This window comes from Diadema setosum, chromosome 20 (assembly GCF_964275005.1).
Source record: "Diadema setosum chromosome 20, eeDiaSeto1, whole genome shotgun sequence".
Lineage (NCBI taxonomy): Eukaryota > Metazoa > Echinodermata > Echinoidea > Diadematoida > Diadematidae > Diadema > Diadema setosum.
Window position 1 is genome coordinate 6,750,331 of NC_092704.1, and position 12,121 is coordinate 6,762,451.

Below are 12,121 nucleotides of genomic sequence, written 5' to 3' on the forward strand. Positions count from 1 at the left end.
TCAACATCATCCTTCCACCAAAAGAAAGCAATAAAAAGACTAAAACAAACAGATGAATCAACACACTATTCCGCAGCCTCTTCCATCATCTTTCATCTCCAACAATCAAGCTAAGACGACGTTGTCACTCTCAAATATTATGTCCTGCAGCCTCTTGACATCAGTAAAAACAGGAGAACGGCAATGAAAAATTCCGTGAACAGTCTCTTCCGATGGAGTCGACCCTCTCCGAAGACGAACGAATTCCTCCCACATTGCTGAGTTCTAAAACACAAATGGTGGATTCTTGGAGAAGTCTTTTCGTATCATAGTGTTACCAAATCTGTCCTGACTGTCGTGTTTGCATTTTTTGATTCCTCGTCTCACTTCCTGTCCGTCTACCAAATAAAAAAACGTTCAAACAGTTACTGTGATGTATTCGAATCCACCGCTTCCAATTCTTTGCTTGGTACTCCGCGTTGAGTTAATCTGGATATGAAATAAAATCGAGAATCAACAGAAATTAAGCATGAGGGATTAAATCAACAGACGTTCAGATATTTTGCTAGAATGTAACCAGTTATACTCATCTAAACGAACAAGTTTTTTTTTTTGTGCGGTACACAGTGGTACACAGTGCGCTGTAATAAAGATGCACATTATAGTTTCCAAGGAAATAATGGTGTAGCTCAGTGCTGCCCTCGACTGTTTAGTCAGCCCGATTTGGTACGCTCTGGTCGTACCCCACCTACGGCCATTACGACAGGGCAACAGTACTCCGACCGCTTACTATCTCTATCTAGCTATCGGAGAATCAATTATAGAGAAGGAAACGATTAATTAACACACGTCCAAAATACAACAAACCGCTCATTTGTATATTTGAGGTACTAGGCGAGCCTAGTGTCTCTTTGGCAGCACATTCTGTTTATCCTTTAGATGTGCGCTAGACATGAGTATAAAGTACATCCACAAAGATTGACACAAGATAGCTTTACAAAAAAAAAAACCCCAACAAAACAACAACAACCAATAACAGCAAAACTTTTTTTTTTCGAGACTCCCTAGATGTCGAATTACAATAACCCTTTCTGTGCCTATTACGTTGGACTGTGTGTATAACACCATATGGTTTTCTAAAAGCACACTAAAGGGTGAAGAATATCAGACTTTTGTGTCGTCGAATATCCTTATCGTAAGTAATAATAACAACAACAACAACAAAGTTCTCTAAATACAAAATATACCAGTTGATGACCACTTCCCTCCCCACAAACTGCCGACTAACACAAAAACAAAATTACAAACAGACAACCAAACTGTAGAAAAACAAAAATATGCTGATTTTGACGTCATGAAAAGGTCTGATCCGTGTCAACCAAAATGCATATATTCATCGATTGATCCAGAACAGAGCGCCAAATAAGCCCCTCCAGGCTCAGTCGTCCCAAGGGGGGTGACGCGTACTCTTTTCGATTAGCATTCTTAAATTCGTCGCGGCCTTTGAAATCTAATAATTCTCCAGGAGGACCCTGTGCAACTCATGGCTCGACAATTTCCCTAACAAATCAATTGATGATACGAACAACGGATAGAAGGAAGTAAAACAAAACAGAGAACAAACCACAAAAACAACAGACCAACCAATTCAAATAAATGTATAAAAAAATAAGAATTTAACAAGGCTGAAAGTCTGATGAAATGGAATTTAAACATGAATGACCACTAACACGTCCATAAAAAGACTCAACCAAACAACAAGATGTTCTTTACAGTAAAGGCGATACCAAATGTCGGTCGAAATTTGTTAAACGGGCTGCAGCTTTAAAAAGCAAGAATGAATCCTACATTTAAAATCAATTGATTTTCTTGAAGTCCTGAATTGATTTGAAAGCAGAAACAGAAAGTAACCAAACATTGCATCGTAATCTTGATAATATCACATATGACAGTGCACGTTTTGCCTTTTTATCATTTATGGAATCGACAAAGAAAAAAAATATGATTATAGACTATAAAGTTGCAAAACACTATTGAAACATTGTCAACCGGTAAATCAGCTAGGTCCTGATGAGCTATACAATAGTTACCATAAAAATTGTTTTAATTCCATTCGTTCATTCATTAACTTGTTTTCACTATAAAACAGATGTGACAACTATGATATGACAGAAAACCGACAGCAATCTTATTAAGTGAATGAGTTTGATAATAATGAGAAAGTAATATAGCCTTACTTTATAAACTAATCCCAGTTGAGCATAACTTAAGCAAAAGCAACATTGCCGTACATGCAAATCTGCATGCTGAAACTAGTAAGCCGTGAAACAAATACGTTTTTAGTTTCGATTTGAATGAGTCATTAGATGAGGACTGTCAAACTTTTTTTTTTTTTTTTTTTTTTGGGGGGGGGGCATAATCAGGCTTTTGAAACACGTTTGGTTTTAAACACGGCTGTGTCTTGACTTATATTGATAGAAACGGCGTTTCAAAAAGTGCGTTTACAATCAGTGATTCTCTTTAAGCGGGTTAATGGGGAGGGATACATCTTTCTCGTTCACGCTGTGATGTTCGCGAAATCGGCTCTTTCTCGAGCTCAAAAAAAAAAAAAAGGAGAAAAAAAAGCATACAGTTTCCACCACCCCCCCCCCCCCCTCTCCCTGAACGTTTTTGGGTCAGTGTTTTGGGTCAGCGTTTCAAATCGCTTATTCTGCATTCGCAAATTGAACACAATCGCACCTTGAGATAATAATCTCATTTTTTTTTTGAATAACAAACCCAAAGGACTGTAATAAAGCTTTCACTCCATTAAGAGCAATCAATTAAAACATCCTAATGTACCAAAAAAAAAATGTCTCTGCTTTCGGGAGCTTCGGCAACCGTCTTAAGGATTAAATTGGGATTTCTACACAATTATGTTTTTTTTTTCTTCATACGCCATGATTCAACTGAAAGCGCAACAAACTTAATTACCCCCCCCCCCCCCAGCTCCCCTCCAATTACGCGCATCAAAATACACTGGTTCATCCAGGACAAATATTTATTGATTTCGAAAAGTCGATGGACTGGATTTATGAAACCGACTTACGTCCGAAGTGGAAGTGAGGACGGAGGTTCGCCGGTCGTAGCCCCGGAGTGCCGGGTCCCGGTAGTTTCGCCACGTCGACCATTTCCTCCTCAGAACCATCCTCACCTGGGGAAAAGAAATCAGCGTAAGAAAGCCGGTAACATAACGAACCTTCGGAATAATGATCCTGATTTTATTTTCGGATTAACGTATACCTTCGGAATAACGCCACAAACTGTTCGAATAACGAACCCTCTTTAATTTTCTGGTTAACGAACGTCTACAACGGTTTAGGTAAAGGGTATTTGTGTGTTCCGGAATAAAAACCTTAATTCATTTCCGATAAGTGAACCTTTGGAATAACAATTATCACAAATATTAAAGCTACCAGGTCCACCGATAAGTAGGATGCATAGATCATTCCGGCACTTAGAACTACACACCAGTTCACTTTGAATGTTGAGGGATTTCTAATCGGATTCGACCCCTTTCATGCTTTTGCAAAAAGAACAAAAGGATGAGAAATTAATTCTGTGATTGAGAAAACAATCGATTTCCAAGCAGAAAGAGAGATGATCGAGTGTTTATACGTCATTAACTCCCTGCTGTTGGGTGGAGTGAGAATACGAGCACATCTGAAGGAACAGATTAACACCAAATCATTTTGACTTTGATAATGATAACTGATGCGTCATCCACAATCTGAATAGTTCAGATTTCTCTGTCAAACCGATGATATCAAATAAATGATATAATACTTTTTATATTACTTTATATTACTTTTCTCCCAAAACAAAAGCAAGCAAACACACGAAATATCGAGAGTCATTGTCATTATTATTATCTTAATCTTTTTTCTTTTTACAAAGGAAAATTATTAATTGATATGTGTATTGGTTAAACAAAGTAAATACATTTCAATGATGTTTATTGCTACCTCTTGATTAAGGAAGCAGTAGAGCACTGCCACGAAGAAGCCTTGGAATTCGTCGAAGAAGCGGAACACGACGAAGTAGATGACGAGCGTCGCTCGGCTGTCGTTGGGGCGCGGCAGGGGTAAGAGCCAAAAGAGGTTGACGATGCCCAACAGAGGGAGCAGCACGATGGCCGCCTTCACCGCTTTCCTGGTTACCATGACAACAAACACTGGCAAAATTAGATCGTCATATCCGGTTGGCCTTGTTTTGTTTTTTCCAAAATTATTTTCACGCATCGAAAATCATATTTGGCAATGACAACACAACAATGGAAGCAAAGACTGAACGCTAACTTTGATGGGATAAAAACTGATAAGATAAATCGCGAAGACGTCATTAAAAGGAGAAACGTGTGTAACCAGCAGAACAATCACTGAGCAAATACTTTTACAAGCACCCTCTTTGTCACATGTTATCTTGATTTGTACTATTTACTGGAATAGTCTTTCACCAAAGGTCTCATTCACACATTAAATTTTGTGTTGTATCATCTTGATTACCTCCTTGTTTGGCCTCCCTAATTCAAACATTGCAGCGCTACAAAGAATTCAAAATGCAGCTGCGAAGCTTGTTACCCTTTAAACACAAAGATCTCGAACCCTCCATTTGCTCCCCATACATCAACGTATCCGTATAAGATTTGAAACAATCTGGCCTCTTCTTATTTCAAAGACCTGATTTTTCTCCGCTCCTCCATTTCAACCAGATTTCTTCGTTCTTCCTCCACTCGGCAGGTATTTATGGACCTTGTACCCGTCATTGCTCCATCTCTTTGGAACAAATTCCCCTTTCATATTAAAAAGTGTACAAAATTTTAAATCAATACTCAAAACTCATCCATTCATTTAATTGTGATTTTTTTCCAATATACCAATCCTAATATTCGTAATTATATTCTATTTTTAATTCATTTTTTCTGTCTATTATAGTAATTATGCTTAGAAACGCCCGTATTAAGCTCTACACAAGTGTTATTCATTATCACTATTATTACTTTTAAGAAGTCGCGAAATCTCTGTGTTGGGCGGTGTAACTGGCCTTTGAGCCGTGTACATATATTGGTTTGACAGTGCATAAGATAAAATTTGCCGAGTTCTCACCTGACTTGCTGCGTTTCTCCCGAGTTACTTTCGCGTAACTTTGTCACCAGCACCCTGACGATATTTATTAAGAAGATGGCGTTGATCTGTTTGGGTCGGGAAATGTGATATTAAAAATGTCAGGGTGAATGACATTAGAAACATACCATCAAATGGTCATACTGTAACGGGAGCACTACAAGGGCACCCTACCCGCAGTTCTGACAGAGTATGATCAAGATTAAACTTTAGAGCAACTTGTAAGGGTATCGCTCAGCTTTTTTCCAATGACTTATTGAGGTCTGTGCTTTCAGGCGAGGTTTAATAGACTGACGTGTTTGAAATTTGAGATCATACTTTATTTTAGTCTAGCATCGGAAAAGGGTAAGGTACGTACCTCCCTCTCCCTCCCCCTCCCCCTCTCTCTCTCCCTCTCTCTCCTCTCTCTCCCTTTCTCGCTTGAATTGTTACCGGAAGCCTTTCTTCATGCCTGTTTTTCCCCCTTTACCTTTGATGCCAAATGCGTCATTGTCAGAGGAAATCCAATCGTAAATTGTACTCTGAAGCAGATTACGATGTAATTTATATCATAAGCTATGTTACGAGCCAAACTATGACACGGGGGTCGAATTTCAAAGGGACACCGCACGACAATTAGGCAAGCGTATGAGTCGTAACTAACAAAGCCATTTGAGTTATTGTACCGAAGAAATGGGACAACATTGAAGCAATGTGGATAATGTTACAACAACACATAATGCAGTTATATTGCAGGTATAATTACATGACCCGCACAAAAAAGAAAAAGAAATTGAGGGCAAGAATGTCAGGAATGCAGGAAAGAAAAGCAATTTGTTTTCACGAACAAAGAAGAATACAATTCTCTTGGTGATATATAGAAACGCATGTTAAGTTTCGTATAAAGCGCTTATCATGCTTATGGGTGGATTCGCCGGACGAGCAGGTGAAAAACAACACTGTAGAATTAGGATCGATAAGTGATGACGCTATCTGAGTAGATACCATTGGAATCGAACTTGAGCCAAAGTGCTTTTGCTGGAGGCTTATAAGGAAGCAACAATCTTCCCGCATCGGCATTTTGCGAAACATTATGACATGGAGATAATCTACATTAGTCATGAAATGACATGAAGATAATGTACATTAGTCGTGAAAAGGAAAACTACAAGGCCGACGACTCTCTTTCCCTGCGTTACACATTATTATGGAATACCCCTCTCCCTTAATACTGGTAATAGGGAGCTTTAGATCTGCGAACGATAGTTACCTCACGCATGTGCAGAACGCCATTTTTATCCTATCAAATCAGCGTCGTCTTTAATATGCGTCAGCGCCGAAGATCTAAAGCTTGCTATTAATGCTATAGCACAACGCGAGAATGAAAGTATGACGTCAAAGTTAATTATCCATTATTTTGGGTGTGGTTACTTTCACCGAGTCTGATTAATGATAACTAAAAACTAAATTATATTCATGTGTGAAAACATAATCATTATTTATTCCTAACACTGGCATATTCATTCTGTGGCTACTTCATAGTCAGATAGCTGCATTGGCGAAGAAGAATTATGCGGCGTATGTTAAATTTGCTCAGATACTGGATAAGGAAGTAAGTCACGAAGAAGCTGAAGCCGAAAAAAACCCAAACAACCAAATAAACTAGTTATGTCTCAGAAATACAACTCTAAGCAACGCTACATCCAGTGACGAAAATTTAATACATTTACAGCATAACCGCAAGAGAACACAAACAATATCTGTAAGCGGCGAAAACTAAAGGTATATCATTACCTTATCATGAGCAGAAATTATCATTAAGATAAATACTCAGAGAGGAAAGAAATTAGAAATCAACGATAAGATGAACGCCTAAGAACAAACAATGATGGATAGATGTGTAGAAGCATGCATGTAGGACAGATGAACGAAAAGATAAATAGCTATAGCTTTACACAGATTCATAAAAAAAAGGTGGATAGCAATATATGTACAGATGGATAGACGGATTAGTAGGTAAAGATGAGGTAAACTAACGGACAAATTTTATAAGGAGCTGTACCTGGGTATAAAATAATGTATATTGTTTGGAAATTAACAGTAAAACTGAATGAACGAAATGAACTGAAAAACGAACTATAGTTACTGAGAGTTTAATCGTTTATCTCCGTTCGTGTTAATTTGGGAAATTGCCATTAAGGTTGCAAGAAAACATAGACAATAATAACAAAATATAGAACATTTTGCTATCATTTTCAAGAATATTCCTTGTTATGTAACATGTGAAAAGTCACCGGAAACGTTTTTTTTTCTATCTGATGATGAATTGACATTGAAAAGTTTTGCGATTAAACTTTTCATTAAAATAAAGCAATTTGTAAAGTAAGTATACAGCAACAAAATTTAAAATCAAGTTTTGGAATTGAATGAGCAGACATGACTCACCGCAATCAGTGTGTTTCTGGGAACCTCGATGAGACCCCAGTAATATGGCGACTTCATATGGGAATACCAACATCTACAGGAAGAAAATAACAGTAAAAAAAACAAAAACTTTAGTTCCATTATTATCACTCATTCAGGGAAATGACATGAATTTGCTTCGCGCCTTTTTTTTCTCTTGCCTATCTTTGCACAGGCTGAGATTTTTCATGAGCTTTGGCAAAGCAATTGGAGGAATAAAAACGCCCCCCTTTTGGAATGTGAAGCTAACTGCACTTAAAATGTTTGTCTACTGTCGGCGCAAGCAGCACATTTATTATGGAATAACGACAAAGCCAATTTGCAGATGAAATTGTAGATGACAGAGGCCGAACCTCCACATCTGAGGGTGAAAATCCAATCGGAAACACCGTACAGATTCAACCCGCATGACTGAAATTCATGATTTCGAATTCACTACACTACAATACGCAGAGACATTTTTCTTTTTTTTTTAAACATTAATCACTCCCTTCTTTGCAAGGTGCTCATTTTCCCTTCTTGTCAATCTGAGAAGAATTAAAGCTTTTCGAAGTGAACAAGAAAAAACATTAATACCAAAGTATTCCATCATAGTTTTTTTTTTGTTCATTTACCACGGAAAATTACACGGGAAACTGAGCAAAATTGTTATTGTAAGGACGTCGTCCAATCACAGCCGTGCGTAATGAATGACAGGGCTCTCGCCTGTGTTTACTCAAATTGAACAGCACCTAGTTATGCTGACTTCAGGTTATGTCTATACCACACTATTTTTTCATATGACTGTGATCGCTTAACACATTTCCCCGGTGTTTTTTTTTTTTTTTTTTTTTTTTTTTTTTTTTTTGTCTCTGATTTCCTAAGCCATTTTCTTTTTTTTTTGTCTCGTATCATATTTCATGAGATTTTTCGTAACCTGAAACTCTGACCGGGTAATCCCTGGTAGCGCACCCACTTTTTTTTTTCCTCGCCCTACTTTGTCAATTTTCAGCAGGTACAGCAAGTTAAGTAGAAAATGCATAGAATGTAAAAGACCCGGTTGCGTAGGGAAGCCATGCAGTGGGACTCGGATATAATCGGGAATCCCCGCAACGAATTGTGTACAGCAGCTTTATCACTGATCTCTCTGTATAGACAGCCGAAAAATCTCCATTGGGGCCGAAGTATCTCGACTGGAACAGATGAAACTCGACTGGAGCCGATGAATATCGACTGGAGCCGATGAATCTCGACTGGAGCCGAAGTATCTTGACTGGAGCCGATGAATCTCGACTGGAGCCGAAGTATCTCGACTGGAACCGATGAATCTCGACTGGAGCCGAAAAATCTCGACTGGAGCCGATGAATCTCGACTGGAGCCGATGAATATCGACTGGAGCCGATGAATATCGACTGGAGCCGATGAATCTCGACTGGAGCCGAAGTATCTCGACTGGAGCCGATGAATCTCGACTGGAGCCGAAGTATCTCGACTGGAACCGATGAATCTCGACTGGAGCCGAAGTATCTCGACTGGAACCGATGAATCTCGACTGGAGCCGAAGTATCTCGACTGGAGCCGATGAATCTCGACTGGAGCCGAAGTATCTCGACTGGAGCCGAAGTATCTCGACTGGAGCCGATGAATCTCGACTGGAGTCGGGTACCGATGAGCGTACACTTCGATACAATCATTATAATTCGCTGACTCGCAATTCTATAGTGGTAGACCTGAACTATCCGTGTGGTTTCAGTATGTACCTTGGTCAGCTGCTGGTGGGCAGCGAACGAAGATCGATGCAAACGGGTCTTTAAAGGAGATGGCTAGTAAGTGATCAGTGGGAATCAATGGGAATGCTGGGGGATTATTGCTCCAATCCTTGTGGGATTCATTTAAGAGTACATCATATATATATATATTGTTGTGTGAAAATGATTTGCTTCAGAATGGTTTCATGTTCAAGTAATGTGCAGTTCAATGTTTCCACGTTAGCATGCCTGTACAGTGTCGGGGCGATCATCCCCCAGCATTCCCACTGATTCCCACTGATCATTACTAGCCATCCCCTTTAATTTTACCAACATGAGTGGCAACAACAGACTGATCGCTTACGCTTCAAGCCTTAAACACAATTTACACACTTCGTATTGCTTGTACTCATGCATTTGATCCTTTAAAGTTACAAAGAAGAGAAATCAATTAATATTTTTTCGTTTTCTGATAAGAAGAGGGGTTGGAAGAGAGCGAAAACAACAACACAATACTTTGTATTCACAAAGATACTGAACACATGGGAAAAGTAGTAGGGAACAAATAAAACTGTGTCAGATTTCTTTCACTGGCCCCAATGACGCTTTGAAGGAAGAAAATTTAGAGAAAATAAGGGGTACAGGTTAACCTCCATTATATACCCCATTATATACCTCATTATATACTCCATTATATACTCCATTATATACTGTAGTATATACTTCATTGTATACTTCAATGTATACTCCATTATATACTCCATTCTTCATTATATACCCCATTATATACTCCATTATATACTACGTCCGATGGCTGTCTAGTAACATCAAACACGATACTCGCAAAGGGTGGGCGTAGATGCCCCCGGAGAATATCAACATAGTGTTGGGCGTCCTCCACGATTCTGTATTGGGCTAATCAGGGGATGCGTCGGGAATGACCTCTTAAAACAACGGACAATAACGGCAAAGGGTGCACTAGAGTTTACCACTTCATTTGAAAAAAAAAAGTTGTATCTGACACAACAACAACAACAACAACAAAATGAAAAAAAGAAGAAGAAAAAGGAGAGAGATTGACCTAGGAGATGATGGGTTAAAACCAAAATCTGTTCGAAGTGGAGCACACAAGTGAATTGATGAGGGAGAATCTTCATTCCATTAATAATGAATATCCCAGCTTATGATACTGCCGGCAGAACGAAATTATACACACATGATATATGATTACATTATATCTGTACACGATCTCCGACAGAGCAGGAAATTGAAATCTACTTAACAAAGGGGTTTCTGTGCCGCGAGGAGGAACAAGACGGATTGGCTTCCGTCACCCATTATCTGCAAAGAAGTATCGTCGCTCCAGGGTTGACGTAACTAAGGTAACGAAAATGACGAATCGTGATCGGCTCCGCCATTATTTCAAAGACTACCTCAACTCTGGCATATACTGCTGACATGGATTCCCCCCCCCCCCAAAAAAAAAAAAGAAAAAAAAAAGAAGAGGCAAATCTATAAATTGGAAATGACCATGTTTATGGGAACACCGCGTCTAATTGCAGGTAGCTCTTGCTGGTAAAAGAAAGTGTATTCAAGTGAAACCACCAGCACCATTTCAAATTGCTCATGAAAAGAAATCAACTTTACAGATGGAAAAAAAAAAACAGACAAACATTGAAGAAACTGCACCCTCCATCACCAAATTAAAAAGAAAGACTGCAGAAAAAAAAAATGGAAATACAAAAATTATATTATATATTATTATATATAATTATACAAAAATAGATATAATATACACATACATTTTAACATAATGACACATAAGATGATATAGATATGTGTGTAAAGAGTTATTACCATTGTTGCTGCTGTTGTTGTTGTTATTATTACTTTTGTTGTTGTTGTTGTTGTTGTTGTTGTTGTTATTGTTGTTGTTGTTAATAATCTCGAGTATCCACTGGAGGTGTGCTGTATATTTGTTTTTTCCCTCACCTGTTGCGGTTTGTCTTCATCATGGCGATTGCCCACGCGGTCACGAAGGGCACTGGGAAGGCTGTATATGGAGAGAAAAAAAAAAAATGCGGAAATGGCCAGGAAATATAAGTAGGTATAAACCCCCAGGTAATCTTTTGGTAGACTCTTACAACTATTCCTTTCTCTTTGCTTCGAAATAAAACCCTTTAAAGAAAACAGATGGAGGAACTTCATTTCGGGGAAAAAAAAAAACAAAAACATGCGGTTTCCTATACAAGGAAACAAAAGAGGGTAAAACGAGAAATGAAAATATAGATCAAACAAAATAATATCCGGGTTCAGGTTACCGTTGACTGTCAATCGGCTCATTATACAGACACAAATAAAGATATAAAAGTTATTATTATCCCTGACTTTTGAAGCCACAACCGAAAACATTTGCTTTTATTTTCTTTAGATGTCCTTCACGAGGCAAGCAATTAACTCGAGGGTAAAGGAGCAATGACAAAAAATTCATTCAAAGAGCCGTAATGAAAATTGCAAATCTATGAAGATTCCTTTAATCATGATAAGACACCATGATGGTCTCACATCAATCATCAAGAGAATCCTATCGCCGGAAATCAAATATCATTTGCGCCAAGTGAAACGCTGACGTAGAAATGGAATGCTTGATTGTTTCGCAACAAATCAATTAAGTCGAAACAGCAACAATCAAACAAGCATCTGATTACATCTTGTTTCCATTAGACCAAAGAAACCGATGCATCCTTTGCCGAACCTCAATACTATGCCCGCGGCAAGTCCCCAAACCAGGATCTACTTGTGTTTAAGAA

General features: G+C 38.5%; 1 protein-coding gene across 1 annotated transcript in view; it reads right to left on the reverse strand.

Annotated features, from left to right (window-relative positions):
• Nucleotides 1-396: 396 nt before the first annotated feature.
• The window catches only part of LOC140243844 (PDF receptor-like), a 54,162-nt gene continuing 42,437 nt past the window's right edge, over nucleotides 397-12,121 (reverse strand). The window contains exons 7-12 of the mRNA XM_072323516.1: nucleotides 11,304-11,364; nucleotides 7,566-7,638; nucleotides 5,124-5,209; nucleotides 3,984-4,170; nucleotides 3,068-3,172; nucleotides 397-468 (exon numbers count right to left, since the gene is read on the reverse strand). Of these exons, the coding sequence (XP_072179617.1) occupies nucleotides 397-468; nucleotides 3,068-3,172; nucleotides 3,984-4,170; nucleotides 5,124-5,209; nucleotides 7,566-7,638; nucleotides 11,304-11,364 (584 nt within the window). The remainder of the gene's footprint in view (nucleotides 469-3,067; nucleotides 3,173-3,983; nucleotides 4,171-5,123; nucleotides 5,210-7,565; nucleotides 7,639-11,303; nucleotides 11,365-12,121) is intronic.